Source organism: Hyperoodon ampullatus (assembly GCF_949752795.1).
Source record: "Hyperoodon ampullatus genome assembly, chromosome: 9".
NCBI classification, from domain to species: Eukaryota; Metazoa; Chordata; class Mammalia; order Artiodactyla; family Ziphiidae; genus Hyperoodon; species Hyperoodon ampullatus.
This window is the reverse complement of record NC_136922.1, coordinates 102,939,709-102,964,405: the sequence shown is the minus strand read 5'-3', so window position 1 is coordinate 102,964,405 and position 24,697 is coordinate 102,939,709. Positions and strand designations below refer to the sequence as shown.

General features: G+C 58.1%; 1 protein-coding gene across 3 annotated transcripts in view; it reads left to right on the top strand.

Moving 5' to 3' along the window:
* SMARCD3 (SWI/SNF related BAF chromatin remodeling complex subunit D3) overlaps window positions 1–24,697 on the top strand; it is a 31,544-nt gene that overhangs the window by 5,006 nt on the left and 1,841 nt on the right. For 2 of the 3 annotated variants that reach the window (XR_013811094.1, XM_079711972.1), the window contains exons 1-8: window positions 17,017–17,266; window positions 20,102–20,313; window positions 22,037–22,079; window positions 22,920–23,042; window positions 23,149–23,271; window positions 23,530–23,625; window positions 23,787–23,888; window positions 24,136–24,297. Coding sequence is in view for 2 of the 3 variants with exons in the window: in XM_079711972.1 (XP_079568098.1) it covers window positions 17,189–17,266; window positions 20,102–20,313; window positions 22,037–22,079; window positions 22,920–23,042; window positions 23,149–23,271; window positions 23,530–23,625; window positions 23,787–23,888; window positions 24,136–24,297 (939 nt within the window). In the remaining variant the exon portion in view is untranslated. Of the gene's footprint in view, window positions 1–17,016; window positions 17,267–20,101; window positions 20,314–22,036; window positions 22,080–22,919; window positions 23,043–23,148; window positions 23,272–23,529; window positions 23,626–23,786; window positions 23,889–24,135; window positions 24,298–24,697 lie in introns of those variants that run through there. The other variant, XM_079711973.1, reaches the window with a different exon arrangement.

The window sequence follows — 24,697 nt, the reverse complement described above, 5'->3', positions numbered from 1 at the left end:
ATGAACCCCTTTCTGCTTCCGCGACATTTGCCAGCCTCCGGACTCCCACACGCCCTGCGTCTGCTCTCAGGAACATCCAGCTCTGGCGTCTTCAGATGTGACTTACCTGGTGGGGGGGCTGTGCCGGCTGCTCAGACCTTGGCGCCCACTGGGAGAGCTGGACGGTGGCGGGGCTGTCTAGATAGGCTTCAGAGCCCCCAGGCCTCCTTAGAGGCTGAGCTGTGCCCTTTACCTGCTAGGCAGACTTGGGCAGAGACACTTAGCTCCCTGGGTCTCAGTGTCTCCTTGTAGGACAGGACTTAATCCCCCCGCCTATAAAGACTCCAGGGGAAGCTGAGTACCAAGCACTCTGCACAAGGCACGCACGCCATGGATGCGGGGAGCGCCCCTCGTCACTGCTGGGTTAAAATGTGATGCTGGGCGCTGTCCCGGCTCCAGGTGTCAGCTGTAGACCCCAGAGCACTGGCTCTGGTGACAAGACCGGTGTCTCCCTGGTTTCCAGCCCAGCCCACTGTCCTCACTGACACCGTTGCCTCATAAAGGCTAGAGTCAGCGAGAAGCCCCGGGCTTTCCGCCCACCAGTTAGAAGGTTGTCTCTGATCCCGGTTCTGAGAGCTCAGATGCAGAGGTACCCTGAGAGCGTTCGCCATCTTTCCAGACAGCAGCTCGCTGTCCAGCCTGATGCAATCGGTGTGTTTGCAAGGCCTGCCTTCTTGGCCTTTAATGACGTTTTTAGCTGGAGGAAAAAAAAAAAAAAAAGTGAGCCAGAGAGAGCCCTGTGGTCCTCCGTCTCTCCTGGGCTGTGAACAGATTCCTTCTGGTCCAAGCAGCTGAATCAACAGCAGGGGCCCAGGTGGGTGGGCTTGGGGGAGGTGCTGCAGGAGTGGGGGGTGGGGGGGTCCTGCTGGTGTGGGCGGGGCCTGAGTAGAGGGAGGGGAAGCTGAGCTCCAGCTCTGTCTATAAATCCCACTCCACCCCTCCCCCACCAGCGGGAAGCATCCTCGTGCTTTTGCTTTTTCTGGCCTCAGTTTCCGCTCTGAGCCCCGACTTTACCACCCCTTTCCCCATTTTACCCAGGCCTCTTCCTTCAGGAGAAAATCCAGTCTTAGAAACCCTGTCGAAAATATGCCCGCTGGGTGGTCGACACCCCATCTGTCAAGACTGCCCCCCAGCAGCCCTCCCTTCCTCCGCAGCACCCAAGACTCCACAGCAGCGGAAGGGAAACAGGCCGGGGTCAGAATAGTAGCAGCCAGTGTTGACCGAGGGCTTATTGCGGTTTTAAGACTTTTACATGGTTTAACTGATTTGTCCTCACCACAACACTGTGAGGTAAATGTTCTTATTGTCACCACTTTTAAGATGAGAAACTGAGGTGAAGAGAGGTTAAGAAGCTTACCAGTGGTTGGGGAAGAGTCCCAGCTGGGGTCTGTCCACCGCATCTTCTGAGGTGCCATGACCCAAACCTCGGCCCTCAAAGGGCAAAGCAGCCAGGCCTCTATACGGGCCAGCATCCCCTGTTCACCCCAGCTCTGAGGCCCAGGTTAAAGGCTAGTTGTCATTGTGCACGAGGCCCGCACCATTTCTTCCCATTAATTGCTGGGACCCTAGGGGCGTGAGAGATTCAACCCCTAAAATAGGGAATGGGGGCGCGGTGGATTGCAGAGCTCGCACCCCTTCAGAAACAGACAGCCCCTCAACTCCATCTGTGTTGCCAGATTTCCAGCGTTTTAAGAGATTCTGGGAATCTGGCTTTTTATATGAAATCTTTCCATTTTTAAGATTTTTTAAAGCGTTTAAGACGCACTGTGCGCTAAGCGAAACCTGTCTGGCTTTCCCAGTTTGCAGCATCCACTGTGAGCTTTCCTTACCCCATGACCTGTCACCTGTCATCTCTTCTAGCCTTCAGGCCCTGAACCCCAAACCAGTGTTTCTCAGTGGGCCCCAGTTGAGACACACTGCATGAAGAGTTGCTGTCACTTTGGGTGGCCTCCTGCCGTCAATGAATTATAAACGAAATGCAGAGTCTTGTCAAACACTTGAGGACCCTCTGCGAAGTAGAGAAGCATCACTCGTCAGTCCTCAGGGGTGGGCTGCTAATGAGAAGGGCCAAGGCTTTTGGAGATTCTCCCTCTCAACTTGTCCATGTTGTGAACCCAGAGCAGTGGCTGCTGAGGGAATTCAGGGTACCTTTGACAACCAGCGTGAGAGCAGTCAGAGGGTGAGCAGAGAAGAACGCTGGCCTTGAGATCAGAACATGGGAGTTTGAGCCCCTTTGACACTAGTTGGCTGTCTGGCCCTGAGTCTGTCATTAACCTCGTGTTCCTCATCTTTAAAATGGGTATACTGGGCTTCCCTGGTGGCGCAGTGGTTGAGAGTCCGCCTGCCGGTGCAGGGGATGCGGGTTCGTGCCCCGGTCCGGGAGGAGCCCACATGCCGCGGAGCGGCTGGGCCCGTAAGCCATGGCCGCTGAGCCTGCGCATCCGGAGCCTGTGGTCCGCAGCGGGAGAGGCCACAGTAGTGAGAGGCCCGCGTACCGCAAAAAAAAAAAAAAAAAAAGGGGTATACTAATAATATTCAGCCCTTTCACTTCCTGGGATGTTGAAAGAACCCAATTAAATCATGAATATTGAACTGTTTTGTAGGCTATTAAGCTCCATAAAGATATATGTGTTAATTTGGAGGCGTTTGACAAAGTCTCTCCCAGTGTCTTGAGTATGACACATACAAGTGGCCTGAATGCAGTGGTGTGCTGATAAATACTTAATAACTGGCTCTTGACAGGGTGGGAAGGAGGAGCTGAAATATGATTTGTATCATTTGCTAATGTCTGTGGTATAAATACTCCTACCGTAGCTGATTTTAAACTACCACCATGACAGTGCAGCACATCACTGGATATTACTGTGATTGAGTAAAATTGCTGCCAACTGAAGACTAATTCCAAAGGGTGTAGATCATTTGGAGAGAGGACTCTGTCCTGGTGCCTTTTTCAATACATTCAGTAAAGACTTGGATGAAGAGAGAAGGTCACGCTCACTGGATTTATGAATGATGCACAGCTGGAAAGGATGGTAAATGTATTGGATAAGGGAATTGAGATCCAAAAGCTCTCAAGCTGGAATAATGGGTTAATTCTTACAAGAGGAGTATTCTTGAGTCCAAAAAAGGCAACTTTACAAGTATGGGATGGAGAGACATGTTTTGGCACAAAGTAGAAAGAGAATCAAGTTTTTAATTGACAGGAAGTTCAGTACAAGTCCAAAGTGGGATGGGTGCTTACCAAAGAGTAATACATTAGTAACAGTGAGGACTTCATTCAGTCCTCTGTGACTTAAAGACAGTTTTCACATATGCCCTCTCGTTTCTATTTTGCTACTCAGAATAACGCAGTGAGAGAGGTGTGACGATGCTATACCCATTTTAGAGATGAAGAGACTGAGGCTCATAGAGGTTGGCACTTTTGTCCTCCTGTCAATAGGTGGTGGAATAAAGACTCAAACTCAGGTCTTCTGGCCCCAGATTCTGCCCTGTGTTGTGCTCATGAGCACATTGTTTTTTTTGTTTGTTTTATTGGCATATAGTTGATTTACAATGTTGTGTTAATTTCTGCTGTCCAGCAAAGTGATTCAGTTATACATATATACACATTCTTTTTCATATATATATATGTATATATATATATATATACACATATATATATATATATTTTTTGGCCACACCACACAGCTTGTGGGATCTTTGTTCCCCGACCAGGGATTGAACCCAGGCCCTCAGCAGTGAAAGTGCAGAGTCCTAACCACTGGACCGCCAGGGAATTCCCATCTTTATTTTTATTTTATTATTATTATTTTTTTTGCGGTACGCGTTTCTTTTTTTTTTTTTGCGGTACGTAGGCCTCTCACTGCTGTGGCCTCTCCCATTGTGGAGCACAGGCTCCGGACGCGCAGGCTCAGTGGCCATGGCTCACGGGCCCAGCCGCTCCGTGGCATGTGGGATCCTCCCGGACCGGGGCACGAACCGTGTCCCCTGCATCGGCAGGCGGACTCTCAACCACTGTGCCACCAGGGAAGCCCCCCATCTTTTTCATATTCTTTTCCATTACATCACAGGATACTGAATATAGTTCCCTGTGCTGTACAGTAGGACCTTGTTTATATAAGTCCATTGTTCTGAGTGCCCTGCGTTCTGTGGCTTCAGGCAAACCAGAGGATGTGAGGGGAGGGGCCGGGTGGGGTATGGACCAGCAAGGAATAGTGAGGAGGAGTGCTGGGGGAGGATTAGTTTTCTAGACCTGCTGTAACCAAGCGCCAGGCTGGGCGGCTTTAACAGTGGAAATGTATTTTCTCACAATTCCAGAGGCTGAAGCCGGAGATCAAGGTGTGGGCAGGGTTGGCTCCCTCTGAGGGCTGTGCGGGGAGGCTGTGCTCCAGGCCTCCCTCCGTGGCTTGTAGACGGCCGTCTTCTGCCTGTGTCTCCTCACATTGTCTTCCCTTTGCGTGTGTCTGTCTCTGTCCTAACTTCCCCGGTTTTATGACACCAGTCATATGGGATTGGGGTCACCCTAGGGGCCCACCTCATTTTAATTTGATCCCCTCCTTAAAGACCCTCCGGATAAGATGGCATTCTGAAGTACTGGGGGTTAGGACTCCAACAAATGAATTGGGGATGATGGGGGCTGGAGGGGACACACCGTTCTCCCATGACAGAGGGACTTAGAGAGCTGCCTTCAGAATTTGGAGTCACGTCTTATGAGGAGGGGGAAGACTGCGCTCTAGGTGGCCGGAACCTCCAGGAGGTGACCCCGGGTCACAGCCACCACAGGAAGAGCCAAGGCCCCGAGGGACAATTTGGCTTGCTGCCATCGCGGACTCCCTCGGGCCCCTTGGCTGCCGGGACACCAGCTCCACACCTGGCTCTAGCTTTCCGCACGTGGGAACGCGAGGAGCCGGAGGGAGGCCTCCGGCACCTCTGTTCCCACAGATACGCAGGCAGGCAGTGCGCCCTGGCTCGGCGGGCAGCTCGGCCACTGCTGCTCAGCCCCGGCGCCCCAACGCCTCCGCCACAGTTCGGGCGCAGCTCCCGGAAACTCAGCGATCCCACCGTCACCCTGGGGCATGGCTGCAGCTGCTGGCTGCTTCACCGCCGCCACGGCGCCCCCACCAACCCACAGTCCCTCGGAGGAGGTAGCCGGCAGGGGCGTTGGCCTCGCTTTCCCATAACGAAGCCCGGAGCTCTGGCCGGGGGCACGCCGGTCCTCCACTCTTCTACCTCGGGCCGCAGCTGTGGCCATCCCGGGGCAGGAGCTGACGTGACCTGCTCAGTTTCCCACCCTGTCCACGCCCTAAGCCCCGTCAGTCCCCATTCGGTCCTCAGACTCAGAGTCCCAAGGGCTGTGACTGTGTCCGCTGTGTGAACCGGCGGCACTTCGTACAAGACGGCCACGCAGGAGGGGACGGGCGCGGGGAGGAGACCCCGCTTTTCCTTCAGGCGCCTCGATCGGCAGCTCCCAAACCTCGGCTTCCCTGGGCCCGGCGAGCGGCCTTATGAATTCTTCCTGGATTTCCCTCCAGTAGAGGTGGTGGCTTCTCGATGTCGCCCCTCCCCTCCTTTCCTGTGGCCCCTCCCCTAACCAAGTTTCTACACAGGCTTCTCATGTAAGACCCACGCTGGGTACTAATGGCCGTTCTCTGCTCAAGGAAGCTTCCAGTGGTTTGGGTAGAACCCAGGCTCCTCTTTGGCTCCCTGAGCGTCCATGACTGGCCACTATGAATAATCACCTGGCCAACCCCTCACGGGTACCCTCCATGGCATTTGGGACAGCCCGCAGGTGAAGGGCTCTGAGGGCTCCTGGATTCACTAGTGCCCTAGCTGGGGCTTGGTGGGCAGCAGGACCCAGAGGTAAGGCAGAGCAGCGGGGCTGAGGCCCCCGGGTCTGGCAGGCTTAGCATCAGAAGCTAGTAATAGCAGACGATTCGTTAAGTGTTTACTCTGTGCCAGACGCTGTGCTGAAGTCTGCACATACACTTCTTTTCCTTTTTTGGCCGCGCCTTGTGGCATGCGGGATCTCAGTTCCCCCACCAGGGATCGAACCCGTGCCCTCTGCAGTGGAAGCGCGGAGTCTTAACCACTGGACCGCCAGGGAAGTCCTTATACGACCTCCCTTTAATCCTCACATCCACCTGTGAGTCAGGTGAAGGGCTCTGTGTCTTGCAGACACGAAAAATGAGGCTGGCGGTGACTTGTGCAAGGTTATGATCACTCACAGGCTGCACCAGGCATGATGTCCCAAGACTGTCTGGCTCTAGAGCAGTGGTTCTCAACCCTGGGCAGTTTCACCCTCCAGGGACAAAAGACAATGCCAAGAGATGGGGAGAGGAATGTGCTGGTAGAATTTACTGGATAGAGGCTAGAGATATTCCTAGCATCATTCGATACACGAGACGGCTCCCACAATAAAGGATTATCCACGGGACTTCCCTGGTGGTCCAGTGGCTAAGACTCCGTGCTTCCAATGCAGGGGACTTGGGGTCGATCCCTGGTCGGGGAACTAAGATCCCATGTGCCGCGCGGCACAGCCAAAAAAAGAATTATCCAGCCCCAAAATGTCAACAGTGCCGGGCATGAGAAGCCCTGTTCTTGAGTACAAGCTCAGAGCCATCACACCATGGAGCCTACAGAGACCCTACCCAGGGAGGGCAGTGGGTTCAGGGCCTGGGGGAGGACAGGACCCCAGAAGAACCAGAGCAACGGACAGGGCAGTAAGGCCCCGTTGTCACAGCCCTGGCCCAGGACAGACTAGCTTGCAGTGGCCAAGGCAAGTGCCCAGATCTGGGAACAAGAGCACGGGGTCAGGGCAGGCGGACGGGCTACCTGGAGGGGATTCATTATACAGGTCAGGGTGAGGGACACCAGCTGGCCTTGTTACAAAGGCTTGCAGAAGCCAGGAGTGGTACACCAAGCAGGTCCAGGGCCTGAGACCACCCCACTCCGTCTCGTCCTCCTCCTGCTCCATGGTGAGTCTTCACGAGGCCTCCTGGTTGTCACCACAGCTGTTTGAGCCCCGGAGACTTCCAGGGTGTGCTGTGTGGGGACATGGGGGGCGCCGAGCCGGGCTTTGACCATGAAATGCTTGATCACAAGCAGCCCTCACAGACCTCTCCTCTCGACGAGAAGCCTGGGGCCCTCTGCGCATCGACGGAGACTTTTGCTTTTTGCTTGGATCATTTCTCCTACCCTTCTTAGGCCAGGGCGGGCCCTCTGAGTTCTCCAGACCTATGGCCATCGCGTGGTGCCAGGAAGGCAGGACGAGGTGGCACTGGGGCTGCCCATGGCCTGTGGGCAGGTAACCACGTGTTCCCAAAGGAAGTACCTGCGGTGGCTCCTGGAGGACAGGGCGGCGTGCCAACTTGGCAATCCGTGTGCGTGGATCCTACCCAGGAGTTCCACGGACACACGCATGTGTGTCCATCTGTCCAGCCAGGAGAAGCCCGTGAGCGGCCCGCTGATCCGCCCACAGGAGCGAGGAGCCAGGGGCTTGTTCAGAGTTTAACTGGGTTTCATTTGTTTGGCTAAAAGGTAATTCTTACATAGGAAATAATGCAACTTCCTCCAACGCATTGACATTTATTTTAGATACCTCGATGGCAAATTTTGTAGAATTTATATTCCCAGTGTTTGAAACAATCTGCCTGAGATTTTGGGGAGTGTATTTTAAAAGATAATTGAAGGTAATTCAGCTTAAATGCGCAGGCCTTTGGGGATCTTGATTTCCTTCTTTAAAAAGCAGGTGTTTGGGGAAGGTGGAGGGGCACACGTGCGTGTGTGTGTGTGTGTGTGTGTGTGTGTGTGTCTATCCCCAGCAGGCAGGCACTCCGTGAGGGGCCATCAGAGAGGCAAATTGAGATGAAGGAGAGAAGCCAGGGACCTTGAGTTCGGGAGACCCGTTCTGCAGCCCCAGCCCCAGCCTGTAACAGCACAGCGACTTCTGGCAGGTCACACGGGTCCTTGGGGCCTCTTCTTCCTTATCTTTAGAAGGGGGATCCCAGCCCCCACCTGGTAGGGTCTCTGTCAGTTAGACAGGTTGATGTGTGTGAAAGTGCTTGTTCAACAGCAGACTCCCACATCTGAGATGATGTTATTAATCCCACGAAACATGAGCCCGGATTGTAACATCACCCAGCGTTTGGAAGCACGCCGGCAATCCTGAGTAGACTCGGAGTGGGTTCTCTTTACCCACACCTTTGAGATATTGGGGTCTCTCCTTGGGACTTATCCATGAACAAGGCATAAAAATCCCAGCCTTTGGGGCGCTTACATTCTAACGGGGGAGAGAGGAGTGAACGCTAAACATAATAAGTAGGTTATAAAGAATGGAGGAAGGTGTGCAGGACGGGAAGGAAACCCAGCAGAATGAAAGAGACAAAGAGCTGGCAGGGGAGGGGCAGGTGGTGACTTCTAATAGGGTGGACAGAGAGTGCCCCACTGAGAAGAGGACATTGGAACAAAGACTTCAGGGAGGCGACAGTTAGCTGGAGGAAGAGCATTCCTGGCAGAGGGAACAGCAGGCTCCAAGCCCTAAAGGCTGGAGCAGAGAGAAGAGTGACGGAGATGCAGGGGGTGAGGACACAGAGGGGGCAGAGTGTGGCATGGGACTGGGTCCGGGGACCTGCACGACCTGACCCTCACTGGCAGCGAGATTGGGGGGGAGCCTTGGGAGGGTTTCGAGCGGAAGTGACGCCATCTGACTCCCCTTCCTAAAAGGGGACCGTTCTGGTTGCGTGTTGAGAATAGAGGGCTGGGGGCCAGGTTGGAAGCAAAGCTGTTCATTATTGATGGATTGGACCAGGGTGGTAGCAGTGGAGGAGTGAGAAGGGGTTGGATTCTGGATCCAGAACCAACAGGACTTGCTTTCTGATTGGATGTGGATGTGAGGAAAAGACAGGATCCCAGGCTGGTGCCAAGGTCACGGGCCTGAGCGGTTGGAAGGAGAGTGAGGACCGTGGGTAGTGAGCCAAGTTTGAGGTGGGAGAGCAGGAGTTTCACTGTGGGCATATCCTATCCAGGGTCCAGGTGGAATCGACAGTATGTGAGCAGACAACTGGATACATGAGTCCAAGGATTGGGAGAGAAAATGGGCTGGAGGAAAATGGGAGTTGTCAACATATAGAAGGCATTTAAAACTCTGAGATTGGGGGATGGATGAAATCTCCAAAGAATGATTGTAGAGCAGTGAAGAGGACCAAGGACTGGCCCTGGGGCACCCCACCCTGAGAGGGAAAGAGGGCCAGACAGCCAAGGAGACTGAGAAGGAGCGGCCAGGGAGGCAGGAGGAAAACCAGGAGAGGGCAGTGTCTTACGAGCAAAGGGAAGAGAGTATTTAAAAGAGGAGAGAGTGATCAACTGTGTGGGATGCTGAGGCTGGAGAAGCAAGGTGATGCCCGAGGACTGACGGTTGCACTTGGCGATGTGGGGTCATCAGCGGTGGCCAGACGGCAGCGTTTTCAGTGGAGCTGTGAGATGTGTGCCTGGGGGGACTGGAATTCACGGAGAACCGAGACAGCAAACGTAGACAACCCTTCTGAGAAATTTTATTGCAAATGGACAGTAACCAGTGGGATAAGCAGGTTATGTGAGTGGTTCTCAGACAGGGAAGGTGACAGTGCTTTAGCGTGCTGATGGGAGCAATGCAATAAAGAGAGCTAAGCTGATGACGTGATGGTGCGGGGGAGAATTGCTGGAGCAACGGCCTCAAGTGTGCTGGGGGGACAGGAACTCACACGTACGGGGATGGCCGGCTTTCGATCGGAGCACAGATAACTCAGCTGTAGGAACCAGGCAAGAGAGTTGCCAGGAGGCGGGAGGATGTGGTGGGAACCTCTGGAAGTTCTTCAGAAGCTTCTGTTTTCTCAGGGAAGTGGGAAGCAAGGGCATCAGCTGGGAGTGAGGGGGTGGGGAGGAGGAGTTGGAGGTTGGAGGAGGGAGAAGATGTGGAAAACTCACATAGGGGAGTGGGAGCGGGAAAGGACCTGAATGGTCTAGGGAAAGAGGGACAGCAGGGCAGGATGAGGCCAGTTGAAGTCCAAGCTCTGGAAATGACAGTGAGACCAGGTTAGGGCGGTGGTGCGTCTCTCCAGCCACATTCAGGTCCTGGGGTGCAGGGGAGGAGTTGGTGAAGCCGAGTTTAACTCTTAAGTAAGAGAGTCAAGTAAGAGAGTCAAGAGTATATGCAAAGGAGGTTAAAATGGTAAATTTTACGTTATGTATGTTTTACCATAACTAAAAATGAAAAAGAGGGCTTCCCTGGTGGCGCAGTGGTTGAGAGTCCGCCTGCTGATGCAGGAGACGCGGGTTCGTGCCCCGGTCCGGGAAGATCCCACATGCCGCGGAGCGGCTGGGCCCGTGAGCCATGGCCGCTGAGCCTGCACGTCCGGAGCCTGTGCTCCGCAGCGGGAGAGGCCGCAGCGGTGAGAGGCCCGCGTACCGCAAAAAAAAAAAAAAAAGGAAAAAGAGTATATGTCAGGGCGGTGTGGTTGTGATGAGGGGTGCAGGTCAAAGAGACAGACCAGCGGTTCCAGTGGCGTCACAGGCTTTGGGGGTCAGGGGGCTGGACAAAAAGGAGATGGTGGTCCGAGAGTGGGGAGCTTAGGACTGAGATTGGGGGGGGGCCGCAGGTACTGGAATGACAGGGTCCAAGAGGTGACGCTGGTGTGAGTGACCGAGGGAGGGTGGAGGGTCGCTGGAGGAGAGGCGGCCGAGGAACCCAGAGCCCCGGGCTATGGGAGGGGCTGTCCATGAGGATCCAGGAGAGCAGTGGGAAGAGGTCAGCGGTGACAGAGGAGTGACCGTGAGCCAGGAGCTAGAAGGCGCCGTACCTGGGGGTAAGATGCAAAGCCAGGGGTCTGGAAGCAGCAGTGAGGGGCAAGGAGGGTCCCTACCCCACCTTGAGGCCAGTGGCAGTGGGGACTCTGGGAAGACCACTGCCCCCCACATGGAGGGTTTGGGGGGGTTACTCAGCGGGGAGCCCAGCTACATCACAAGAAGGCAAAAGGGATGTTCACAGAAGTAGCCGAGTGTATTGGAGATTCTCCTTCCGACAGACCACAGGGGAAGGGCTCAGTGGGAGATGGCAGCGGAAGAGGGGCTCCCAGAGCCCTGTGGAGCTGGGGTTGTGGGAGTTGAGAGGAGTCTGGGGCTTTCCATGGCGCCTGATGCAGTGGGAACAAGGTCATGGTGACAGGAAGGCGGGCGCCCCCAGGGGCTGCCAGGGCAGAGAGGCAGCATCAGGAGGGGAGCGGGCAGAGTAGAAAGTGCCCTTTCAGACCCTGTGAGCAGGGCTCACCTTTGCCTCCTAATGAAGTTTAAGACATGGGGAGACCAGGCCCGCGTGTGGCTTCCGTGGATGTTTCATCTGTACGTTCCACTGCCCACTTCCACTTGGCTTAATTCCCCCCAGAAAATCTTTAAGGCAATGCAGATGAATCTTTTTATTTTTTAACATCTTTATTGGAGAATAATTGCTGTACATTGTTGTGTTAGTTTCTGCTGTGTAACAAAGTGAATCAGCTATACGTATCCATATATCCCCATATCCCCGCCCTCTTGCGTCTCCCTCCCACCCTCCCTATCTCACCCCTCTAGGTGGACACAAAGCACTGAGCTGATCTCCCTGTGCTATGTGGCTGCTTCCCACTAGCTATCTATTTTACGTTTGGTAGTGTATATATGAATCTTTTTTGTGTATTCAGTTTTCTTCACTCAGGTGACATCCCAGACCTCAGAATGTAGTGGTTCCCAGAAATCCCTCTGGCCACCTGGTCAGAGCAGTAGCAGAGGCCTCAGAAGCTTCCTGGGGGGAGGACTGGGATGCTGACCACCAGGAGGTTATCCTGGCACTGGTCAGGAGGGGGCACTGAGCTGTGGGAGAAATAGGAGAGGAATCAGAGGCAGTGGGATGGGGCTCCTATCTGCCAAGAGAGAGGCTGGCTGGGGTCTGGGAGCCCCGGGGCACAAGCAGGGCAGGAGGGATGGCTGCAGCCCCACAGGGGGTGTATGGGGATGGGTGGGTCTCCCCAGGCCGGTGGAGCGAGGTAGGCACCTATGCTCCCAGAAGAGAGGAAGAGGCTCGCCTCTGCTTGGAGTCCTGAGGATTCTGAGGCATCGGATCCCTCTTGCTTTTGCCCTGAATCTAGCCAGACAGGCCACTGTTGCTCCAGAGGAGGATGGGTGGGGAGCAAGGATAGTTCTGTGGGACACCTACCTGCCGCCCCCCTCCAGGCAGAGCCTCACCCTATGTTCCAGCCCCTGGGCTGTGGCAGCCAGCTGGGGCAGTTATAGCACCCATCAGTATTCCATATAAACACCCCCCTTCAGACCGACCCCATCCTCACCAGAAGGGGGTCCAAGCCAGTGTGGCTCGTTTTTTGCTACATGGGACCACCTGATTAATGGTGACTCTGAGGGGAGTGAGAGAAAACTGGCTGTGAATCCAAAATGGGCCTTCCCTCTGGGCCCCAGAGGCCCAGTGCTTCACTCCCTGGGGGACAGGGAGGTACAGTGACTTGCCCAAGGTCACACGATGGTTTTGGCATCCTACTTTTTCTTTTTTTGCTTCTTTCTATCATATTTGTCTCTCTTGTTCGTGTTTGCAAAACTGACACAGAAAGATGAAGTGACACAGAGACAGACAGCCCCCTTGATAGTAGCAGAAGATGTCCTGGGCACAGAAACATTCTCACACAAGGAGGGAGGTGACCAGCGCTGCTCTGGCCTGAGAAGAGCAGTGGGGGTAGCCAGGAGGAGGGGGAGGACTGTGCCACAACGCCGCGGTCCTGTCTGCGGATGTCCTGTCTGCTGGCTGGAGGAAGCCCCTCGCTGGAGGTGGGCCTGAGGTGCAGACTCCCCTTCACCCAGCCCTAAGGTCTAGCCAGGGTTCTCTGGGGGCCTGGGACTTGGACCAGGCAGGTAGGCTGGATCAGAGCTGCCTCTGGGCCTCCTGGCATGCCCTGGGGTTTAGTGACCAGAGGAGAAAGTGGGGGCTGGCTGGGTTTAGGGATGGACCAGACACAGAAATCAGGGGTCCTCAGCCTGAAAGCTCCAGGTGGTCTCACTTCATTCTCTCTCTCTCTCTCTCTCTCTCTCTCTCTCTCTCTCTCTCTCTCTCTCTCTCTCTCTCTCACACACACACACACACACACACACACACAGAGTCTGTGACGGTAATTTCATGCCACTAAGGAAAGCTTCATTGCTGGGGATATAGGCGGAGGAAAGAGGTCTCTCCCTTCAGTCTGGTTTCCTTTGTTCCTCCCTCGCCTTCCTCCCTCTCCCCTTCCCGGCTTCCCTCCTCTTCTAGCCTCCTTCTTTCCATTCTCCCGCCCCCCCCCGCGCTTCCCCCTCCTTCCCTCCTCCTCCCTCCCCCTAAGCTCTGTGCCCGCCGCGGGACCTCCGCAGAAGGCGGGAGGGTGGGACTCCAGGCTCCGGCCCCAGCCTTGGTGGCCATCCTCCTGCGGGGAAGGAGTTAAGTCTCTCCGCTGCATCCCTCCTCCGCCTCCCCCCCGCCCCGCCCCGCCCCGCCCCGCCCGCCGCCTTTGAGTCCTGCAGCTAGGCCCTGGGCTGACCTTCACCGGGAGGGAGGCCGCAGTGCGCATGCCCGGGCCCGGCTCCCGCCGCTGCCCGGTTACCGGTCGGGTGAGGGCGAGGGAGGGCGGCCGCGGTCCCGGACGAGCCCCCCAGCGCCCGGCCGCCGCCCGCTCGGGCGTCGGGGGGGGCCGCCGAGCCCGTCCCGCCGGTCGCGGCGCATCTCTCCCTGCGCGGGGAGCGGCGCTTTGCCATTTGGTGCTGGTGGCGCTTCGGCGAGGGAAGGAGAGATGGGGGGACGGCAGGGGGGACTCCGGCTCCGGGCGGCCGCCCTCTGCCCGGACACGCGCACGGCCTGCCCGGAGCGCGGCCTGGGCCGGTCGGCCGAGCCTAAGGGCCGGGTTGAGCCGGGAGGAAGGGCCCCTGCCTGTTGGAATCGGGGCTTCCCCCGGGCCTCCTTCCCACCCGGCAGGACGCAGGAGCCGGCGGGCGGCGTGGCACTGCTGAGCGCCCTTCTGGGGCTGAGCCGTTGGGGAGCCTGGCCTTTGTGAGGTGGGAGTCCTGGCCCGGGACACCCTCACTGGCACCTCTGCTTTCTGGTCTTAAGGCTCCCCGGTGTCCGCACACCTAGGGTCGCCCCTGTAAAAGCAGCATGCACAACGTGTCTGCTGGCTGAGGCCTTGTGAGCGGGCTGCATTGGTGATCACGTTGTGCCTGTGTGTGCAAATCCATGTGTCTCCTTGTTCCTCTGGTGTTTGCATTGGTTTGCATTGGTGTGTGTGCCTGGGGGCAGGTATGCCCTATATATCTGTTGCCTGTGTATGCGTAAGGATGTCTCCCAGAGAGGGGGCTGCAGGGCGAGGCCCTCATCCTGGGGTGGCCCAGGAGGCTGTTATCTATGGACCTGAGCGATACTCACCTCGGTGGCACCAGATCCGTTGGCCTAACCACCTCCTGCAATCTTCTCCACCACCAAGACCAGCCCCCTCACAAATGCTTGGTGTTCCCACTGTGCTGATCCACCTCTGCTGTCTTCTTTTCCCAAAAGGCCTCTCCAAGAGTTGAGACCTCGGAGCTTTACATAAAGCCTAGAGGTGTCTGCCCCTGCCCCTGTCCCCCAGAACCTCCAAGGTGTCACATGTCCATGCTAGAAGCACCCACAGGGGGGCGGGGTGCCCATGGTGAGGCACAGCTTCAGGTAAGTGGCAGAGTATGAGCTCTGTCCACTGGGCCACTGAGCTTTGGGTGGTTGCAAGTGTTAGCAGGCATTGGTCATGTCCAGTCCCTGTGTGCAGGCACGGAGGGAGAGTGGCACTTAACACCAGCCTCAGACTTCAGGGGGCTGCAGCCTATTTGGAAAACCAAACATAACACACATGAAACGCAGGGAACGTGAGACATTAGTAAAGTGCCAGTTCATGGCCATGGTAGATGGCAGTGGGCATTCAGAGAACAGAAAGATCTGTGCACAGGAGTGGGACCAGGGAAGGCTTCCTGGAGGAGGTGGGGCCCAAGCCGGGCTTTAAAGAATGAATGTGCTTAGGACAGGCGGAGGAGCAGCATGGGGATTCCAGGCAAAAGAACAGCAGGAGCAGAGGCTTGGGAATGGGAATGAGCAAGGGGCTTTGGAATTTAGCGGAGAGACTGGAGAGGTTAGCTCCCCAGGTTACCAGCAGCCACCTTCATGGCCTATGGCAAACACCCACCCATTCTGACCCCAGCAGGGCCCAGTCTCTGAGAGTGTGGGTCTAGGGGGGGTAAGCCTGGGTAAAGATGTAGTAGGAAGGGGATCTCTAGGTCCTCTGCTAAGCTGGTGGTAGAGGAGGGGCATCGTGGACCCCATGCCCTCTCTAGCCTTTCAGGGGATTGACAGTGGGCACTTAAATGGACGGTGACAACCAGAAGCACAGGGGGGCCCAAGGAAATCAGGCTGCAGGCAAAAAAGACTCCCAAGCCAGTACACTCCCTAGGCTCTTTGTCCTGACCTCTGAAGGCGTTCTGAAGGGTTGAGGGTCAGGACCACCCCACTGCACCCCGCCCCAGGGTAATGCTGGGTCTTCAGTATCTAACTTCAAATAAATTTCCCAACAAATTCCCCCAGGCACTGCCCCATCCTCACCTGGATACTGACATTACAACCCCAGGAGGCCCATAAACTTGACCCACTCTGTCCCGAAGCCCTGGGGCTCTTCCTCCAGAAGGAGGAGAGAGGGGTGTGGCCTTGGGGGCATGGGCGGGGCCAGGGCTCCTGGCCTGGGGAATCTCAGGATTTGCCCCTCCTGTATCCTCTCCCTCCTTCGCCCCAGGGACTGCCAGCTCCCTCCACACCACCCCTTCTGAGGCTCCCCTGTAGCCCCACCGCTACCCCTGCTTTCTCTGGGGTCTTGAGGCCGGCCCTCCCATACCCAGCGCCTCAGCTCCTCAGGGTCCCCTACCCCACCCCCGACCCCAGAACCTTCGGGTCCTGCTCACCTCCCTCTCCCCACCCCCCCACCCCCCCACCCCCCGCCGTCCACGCCGGCTCCCGGCCTGCCCCCACAGCTTCTCTTCCTGTTCTCACGAGCCTGATCCACCTCCCTGTTTCCGAAATACCTCCCCTACTGCCCTCACTCTCTCACACAGAAACAAAGACTCACATGCCCCGAAATAGACTCACACAGGGCTGGGAGACACAGACCGTGTCCCGCCACACACGCACACGCGCGCACGCGCGCGCACCGGAGGCTCTCGTGGAGGGAGGCACACAGAGGAGGCATTTGTGTGTGCACGCACGTAAACATCCACACCCACAGCCCCGAGCCGTGCCCACACGAGGGTGCAGACACACACGGCGGGTGAGACAAGGGCGCACACATCTGTGGACGCAGGGGCACCCCGCCTCCCGGGGCACACCCACGCCTGCCGCCCCGGTGCAGGAGAAAGGCCTCGTCCGGGCTCCGGCTCCCCCCGGATTCCTTCCAGCGAATGTTTCCCTACTTGGCCTGCCAGGTCTCTGGGGAAAGGGCCTCAGAAATGCAGCAGGAGCCACTTGGGGGCAAAGTTGGAACTGACTGTTCCCTGCCTGGCCCTGCCGGCGAGTTCCCTAACCGAGAAACTATTTGCGGCGAGAGGCCGGGGGGCCGGCGAGCCCCCGGCCACCTCCCCTCGCGTCCCCTCCCCGCGCCGCCTCCCCGCGGCCCTCGGGCGGCCTCGGGCTGCAGTGCCGCTGCCCAGCGCCCGGGAGCCAGGCTGGCCGGCGTGCCTCGCCGCTTATCTGCGCTGTTTGGCCAGCGAGGGTTGGAAAGGCAGGCTCTTCTGTCCCCGCCGAGTCAACAGGCAGACCCCGGGCCGCCGGACTATTTCTGTCTTATCAGTGCAGGAATGCTGCAGCCGCGGCGGCGGCGGCGGCGGCGGCGGCGGCGGCGGGCGGGCGGCGGGCGGGCGGCGGCGGCGTGGGCCGTGGGCCGTCAGGGCAGCCCTGAAGGGGCCCCCTCCCCACTCCGCTCGAGTAGAAGTGTGAGAGAGCCCAGCAGGACTCAGAGGGGAGAGTTGGAGGAAAAAAAAAAAAGGCAGAAAAGGGAAAGAAAGAGGAAGAGAGAGAGAGAGAGTGAGAGGAGCCGCTGAGCCCACCCCGATGGCCGCGGACGAAGTTGCCGGAGGGGCGCGCAAAGCCACGAAAAGCAAACTTTTTGAGTTTCTGGTCCATGGGGTGGTGAGTGGGGGAAAGTTAGCGGGGGAGGGAGAGCGAGCTGGCTCGGGCTGAATGGAGGGATGGTCGGGAGGGGCCGGGAGGGGGGCTCCCGCTCTCCCACCCCTCTAGCGGGAGCGCCACGGCCCGCGGCCCAGCCCCAGGACTGTGCCGGCGCCCTGGCACCCGAACACGTCGTCAGGCGGTTGGCCGGGGATGGGTGCCCGGGCGGGGAGGGGAGGCGTTTGCAGGGGTTCCTGTCAGGGGCTGGGGGTGGGACTTGGGGACTGTACCCCCCAAGTGGGGGCTCCCCTAGGTACCCGACGTGCTGTCTTCCGTTCTTTTCCTTGTGGGCCCAGGTGTTACCCCTGCCCTGGGGGTGGGGGTGGGGGACACGGCATCGCTGGGCTGGGCTGTCTGTTAATCCGTTGGGACAGTGTTTCTCTGTGTCTCAGGAGCAAGGAGCAGGTGACCCTGTAGGCACTGTGAGCCGGAAGCCCTAGGGCTGAACAACCTCTGCATCCCGGCAGGAAGACTCTGGGGCTTTGCTGACGGCCTCTGCCATCAAGGCCAGAGAGAGGCCCTCTCTAGGGACAGACCCCAAGTTAAGGGGTCTGAGGATCCCTCGGCAGACTCAGCCACCAGAAGCTGATGTCCCTAATGCCTCAAAGGTGTGAAGGAAGGGCTGGAGTCAGGGACGTGAGGCCTAGAGACCAAAGGGGCCGGGCAGCACCGTCCTGCCACAGGCAAGCTTGGAAGGCCCACCGGGAGCCTGAGGGAGCCCAGGGGACCTGAGAGGATGGGAATAGGTTGGAAGGGCTGTGGAATAGGAGAGGCAGGGGCTCCAGGACTTGGGATGGGTGCTGGTGCTGGAGCCCGATATAGAGGAGGCAGTCAGGTTTACAGTAGCCACGTTTGGTTCTGACCCCAAGGAAGGCACGTTCTCAGCAAAAGAGGCCAGAGTCCCTAGAATTTTGGCCCTTCGTGTGGGTCGCCGATCCCTGGTGGCTGGCACAGCCCTCTGGGGGCTCTGGAAGTCTCCCTCTCAGGGCCTCTTCAGCAGATCAGTGAGTGCCACTGGCCTTGTTAAGTGGGAGAGCATCTGATGGGGAAAGGGGCTTCCCCGGGGCAGCTGTCCTCCAGCCACCGGGCTCTCTGGGCTAACTTCCATGTCAGTCAGCCTAGTGACCAGTCCTAAGCCTGCTGCCTGGGGAGTCCCTTTTAAAAGGCCCATGTAGGAGGGAGAGGGACTATACACATGGATTTGTTATTTGGCCAACTTAGAGCTTCAGTTCTTGGGTGGCTGGGAGCCCCACTGCCCCACTCCCAGTGGCCCATCTGTGCTGGTGGGGAATGGCCGGCGTGGGCTCCATTCTGGGCTGCCACCCTGGAGGTGTGAGTGACAGGGTCAGGTGGGGCAGGGGAGGCAGACACATGGACAGGCAGGTTTCACCGCGGAGGCGATGGGCAGAGACAGCTGGCTGGCTGGGGGTTAGGGTGAGACATAGCGCGGGGCAGGAGGGACCGGAGGGAGGTCGGCAGTTAGAAGGGATCCACCAAGCTCGGGGTTAGGGCTCTGGTCCTCCCCGGTCCTGGGAGCAGCTGCACTCCTGGGGGTGAAGTGGATGGTGCTCGAATGGTGTCAGGGGCACAGGTCTGCAACCGTCACCCCCTAAATCTCCTTCCTGCTCTCCAGTCCCCATCCCACCCACCCTCCACTTGACAGCCCCTCAGACCCTCCCCAACCCCTCTTCTGGAATCTGGACACGTGAGGTTTTAAAAGTCTGTGGACCACTTCACTCGATACATTTGATGTCATCTACATCCCGGCTGAGCACCGGGGGAGTGGCAAAGGAGTACACCTGCCTCATCTCCCTCTCCGTGGCCCCCTGCGAACCCAGAGTTCTGACCTCACTGGGGCAGGGTGGAGAGTAGAGGCGGTCTGGAGGATGGGACCATCTCTGGTGATTCGGGTGGACGGGCAGGGAGAGATGGATATAAGAGGAAATGCTGCTGCTTTTGACCTACCCAAGCCCTCTGGACCCTCCATCTCCAGTTGAGCCTCCCCCCACCCCCCGTCGGAGAATCCTGGTGAGGTCTGACCTCAGTCCCTCAGGTTGCCTCCAGCCTTCACCTTGAGAGCAAATTATGGGGATGGGCTACATCAGCAAAGCCCCTGCCTGGGGAGGCTTGGAATCAGAGGAAGGGGGTGGGGATCAGGGCTGAGGGGTCAAAGGCAGGGGCCCAGAGAGATGAGTGGGTTGAAATGGGAAGGGTGAGTTCAAGGCAGGACAGCCCAGGAAATGGACTGGGAAGCAGGGACTGGGAAGAGGGGCACCAGAAGTCCGAGCAGGGAGCCCAGCCCCTAAACTAAACGAAGCAGCAGAGAGCAAAAAGCCCCTCAGGAAACGGCCGCTCAGCGCTGCCTTCGCCTGGAGGAGCTGCATGACCTTGGCTAGGTTGCTTTTCTCCTTGAGCCGCGGTTGCCTCATCTGTCAAGTGGGGAGAGAAAGGCCCGCTCCGACTGTCTTGCAGAGGAGCATGTGGATGTGAACATCCTTTAAAAAGGTTGAAAGGCGCCATTAATATTCATTTTCGCGGCACCTTCCGCAAATCCGAGGCTGGCAGTACCCTGTGCGGTTGCCTGGCTTCAGTTAGCTTCCTGCAGCGAGACGCAAAGCCCCCCTCCGCCAAAGCCGCGCGGTTCCGGCGCCCCCGCCCACCCCTCGCTCGAGCCGTCGGCAGCAGGGTCACGGGCCGGGGGCTTGGGATGGGAGAGACGCAGCTCGCCGCGCCTGGAACAGGGGCCCTGGTCTGACCGGCGGACGCCTGTGTCTGCTTCACCCCCCGCCTCCCCAGCGCCCCGGGATGCCGTCTGGAGCCCGGATGCCCCACCAGGGGGCGCCCATGGGACCCCCGGGCTCCCCGTACATGGGCAGCCCTGCCGTGCGACCCGGCCTGGCCCCCGCGGGCATGGAGCCCGCCCGCAAGCGAGCAGCGCCCCCGCCCGGCCAGAGCCAGGCCCAGAGCCAGGGCCAGCCGGTGCCCACCGCCCCCGCGCGGAGCCGCAGGTAAGAGGGGCCCAGAGCAGAGGGGGCGGACGCAGGACCCTCAGGGACGGGGTGGGCGAGGAGCGGGATTGGAAGCGGGAGGAGAACGACCAGCAGGGAACAGGCGTCCTGGGTGGGATGCCCTCCCGGGAGGCGGGCTGAGGGGGCACTGGTCTGGTTCCTTTGTGTGCCCACCGTAGAGACAGGCTGCGGCCGTCGCGCCCTTCTCCTTGTCACCTGCCCTGTCCCTCTCTCCACCCCAGTCCCCAGGTTCTGGGTGATGCTTCAGTCTTTGGGGTGCAGGCGGGCTGGCACTGGGACTGAGGTCAGAGCTTTAGACTGTGTTTCTTAGTGTGGTGGTCCAGGGTGCCTTCCTCGGAACCCGCTGGCTTGGCTGTTTAAAAGCCGCACTCCAGATCTTCTTAATCTGAATCTCTGGCCAGGGGGGCGGAGCCTGGGGATTTGCCCCGTGGGTGGCCAGTCGCTGCCCCATTGTGCTCTCAGGTGATTCTTTATCAATCAAATGTGGAAGAGTTGCCATAATCTGTCCTCTGGATCAGGTCTGCGCCCAAACCATCAAGGGCCAGCCTATTTACTTGTCTGAGCCAGCTGGTGGCACCCCAAAAGCCCCTGCTGGTGCCTGGCAAGAGAGATACCCCTCTGGGTTTCACTATTTAGCCAAACACACATGTTTCCCTTTGCACACCAGATGGAGTCTTATAAAAGGTGCAATATGGATTTTACCGCATTATTAAATATTTTTTACATAGCAAGGAAAATTCACCATTTATAGGAATCCCATGATGAATTCTTTTGCAAAGTGAGTCATCCTTTTATACAGTAAAGAGTCCCTGATTTATCTTGTATAAATGGAGAGTTTCACATAGATAATTTCTTCAAAACAAATCAGACCTTTAATGAAAACTGCTTGCCTAGCCTTAGAACAGATTTTTGGACAGAGAGGGGGCAGTGGTTGAGAACACCACAAGGGGGCAGTATGCAGCCATCCTCTAGACTGGGTTCTAATTTCTACTTGCCATGGATTTTCTGGGGTGCTTTTGGGAGTCAGAAGCAGCTAGTGGATCGAGTCCAAGTCCCAGCTGCTACCCCAGGTCCAGCCACAGCCACACCCCTCAGGAGAAGGTCCTATCCACTCTCTCTGGATACCTATGGGTGTGCCCCTGGACCCTGCTGTCAGGTGGCCCAAGAGCATGAGCACCCCCGCCCATCAGTGTCCCCTTCCAAGCCCAGGGTGGCAGGGGTGCAAGTCCTCACCAGCTTCACACCATCACTTCCTGCTCCAGGGATGGGCCAGGGGGGTCAGCTCCCCTCCCTTTGAGCTCAGGCCACCTTGGACTGTGCACCCTGCTTAGCAGAGAAAGAGAGTCCTCAGAATCCATCCCCCCTCTCCTCTGTCCTCCCCCCTTCCCAGCTTTCCTCAGAGGCTTCTGCAGCTCCCTACCCCCAGCCCCTTCTAAGTCTCATTTCGATGGCCCTGAGGATGTGGTGGAGCAGAAAGGGGCTCCCAGGCTGGAGAAAGGACGGGGTCACCTCTGCTCCCTCCCCCGAGAGGACAGAGCGCCAGGGCCACACACCAGCATCCTAGCCCCTTGGGCAGGCAGACGAGCGGGCTGTGGGAACCCCAGCCAGGCGGGCTGAGATGTCGGGATAATTTAGCAGGTGGCCTCGTTACTCCCAGATCTGTCGCCATGGTAACCTGGTTTTTTCTTTAAAAAATGTACAGTGCCAAGAGGAGGAAGATGGCTGACAAAATCCTCCCTCAAAGGGTGAGTGCCTTTCACAGCAGCCCCCAGCCCACCCCCCACCCTTTGCTGCTCCGCCCTCCTTCCCCCCTCCCCGCCACCCCGTGCCTCTTCCCCATCCCCCTCAGGAGCTGCGCTTCAGCATCACAGTCACTTTCACTTTTTGTTCAAAAAGCTAATTAAGAAGTGAGGCTCCCCAGGCCAGAGGGAGGGGGTGGGGCGGAGGGAAGCAGCAGAGCCGTAGGGTTGGGATACTGGGTCTGGGGTGCAGTGGGTTGAATTCCAACGGTCTGAAGACGTAAAGGCGTGGGACAAAGAGGAGACAGAGCTCGGGGATCACAGGCTGGCAGGGGCAGTGCAGGGCGCAGAAGCTGGCCAGAAGGCCCAGGCTTGTAAGAGGGCCCAGGCCGAGCTGGCTAAGGAGTAGCATGGTTGAGCAGCCATGAGCCAGGGGAGAGGCAGGCAGCGACATCACCTGTCCCAGGGACGCCAGGGTCCGTCCTCTCCACTTTGCAGACACCCAAGGGAAACGCAGAGGCCGTGTGACAAGGGAGAGGACAAGACGAGGAGGTGAAGCCCTAGCGCTTGCTGGGCTCCCTGGGTGCTCCGGCCGCCCCTAGTGATGAGATGCCCTGCTTCTCCCTAGTGGGAGCAGCAGTTTTTATCCCCACACGTCAAGGCCTTTATTGCTGGCTTCAGAGTCCTGGGGAGAGCTCTCGCTCCTGCCCTCAGAGTTCCACGCCCTGAACCTCCTGGCCAGCTCCCCGCCACGCTCTTTGTGTCCTGGGACCACATGACGCATGCACATTCCACCTGCAAGGCTGGCTGAGCCCCTGGTTCCCGGCCTTGTTCCTCCTCTTCCAGATCCGGGAGCTGGTCCCAGAGTCCCAGGCTTACATGGACCTCCTGGCCTTTGAGAGGAAACTGGATCAAACCATCATGCGGAAGCGGGTGGACATCCAGGAGGCTCTGAAGAGGCCAATGAAGGTGCCTTGGCTCGGGGGCAGGAAGAGGGGGCTAAGTCCTATCCCCAGAATGGAGAAGCGGGCTCACCCCGGGGCTTGGCCCTGTACTACACTCTTTATTTCTACAGCAAAAGCGGAAGCTGCGTCTTTATATCTCCAACACTTTTAACCCTGCGAAGCCCGATGCTGAGGATTCTGACGGCAGCATTGCCTCCTGGGAGCTGCGGGTGGAGGGGAAGCTCCTGGATGACGTACGTCCTGGCCCAGGTCTCTCCAGGTGTCCTGGGGTGGGTATGGGGCCGAGCTGAGGACAGTACTAGACTAGCAGCACTCAGGACGAGGACGTCAGCCCTGGCCGGGGGCGGGGGTGGTCTAGAGAGACGTCTGGCCGGAGGCCTGCTTCTGACTGTGCTGCCCTGCCCGACCAGCCCCCCACCCCGTCCCCGCTCCCAACTCATTCTGCCCCGACGGTCCCTGTTCCGCCCCCACGGTCCGCTCCTCTCCCACAGCCCAGCAAGCAGAAGCGGAAGTTTTCTTCCTTCTTCAAGAGTTTGGTCATTGAGCTGGACAAAGACCTTTACGGCCCTGACAACCACCTAGTGGAGGTAAGACCCAGACCCCTTCTGCCCTTGAACCTGCCCCGCTTCCACAGCCCGCAGTCCCGTCAGCTGCACAGGTTTGGATGAGGGAGGCCCCGCCACCAGGGCTCTAGCCCCACCAGCTTGGTTGGGGCTGTGAGGTGAGCCGGCTCTTATCCCCTGGACAGTGGCACCGGACGCCCACCACGCAGGAGACGGACGGGTTCCAGGTGAAGAGGCCGGGGGACCTGAGTGTGCGCTGCACGCTGCTCCTCATGCTGGACTACCAGGTGTGCCTCGCCCCCCAGACACCACACGAGGCCCTCAGGCCCCCATGCCCTTTCTCCTAGACGGGGCGGGCCTCGGCCTCAAAGGTGCGCATCCTGAGAGATCCCGTTCTCCCTACCCCGCCCTCTCCAGAGCATGTTTCCAAGGAGCCCGGGCACCGCATCCCCGCCGCCGAGGCCCAAGCCGCCGGGCCCTGAGCTCTTTCCACTCTCTCTCTTCTACCTAATTTTCATGGTCACCTTTTCCCAGCCTCCCCAGTTCAAACTGGATCCCCGCCTGGCCCGCCTGCTGGGGTTGCACACACAGAGCCGCTCAGCCATCGTCCAGGCCCTGTGGCAGTACGTGAAGACCAACAGGCTGCAGGACTCGCACGACAAGGAATACATCAACGGGGACAAGTATTTCCAGCAGGTACCCTCTCCCCCGAGCCCGGGGCCCCTGGGAGCAGGCAGAGTTACCGGTAGGGGAGGTGCTCCTACTAAGGTGACACCCCCCACTCCCTTCTCGACTCCGTCTGAAGCGGTCTCGGAGCCAGAGACCAGGGTTCCGGTCCAGGCTCTGCCATGGCACAGCTCTGTGCGGTGGCCCACCCATCTTAGCCACCCCAGGTGAGGAAGATCTGGAACCCCAGGAGGCCAACAGCTTTGGGGAACACATTCTTGTCACTTGGAATTAGGATCCCCGAGTTCTAGTCCTGGGTCTAGACTCTGGGTAGATTACTTAGCTATTTTGAGCCTTGTTCCTTATCTTTACAACAGGGTGATAACAGTACCTGTCCCGTCTAGCCCACCGGGCAGTTAGGAAAATCAAA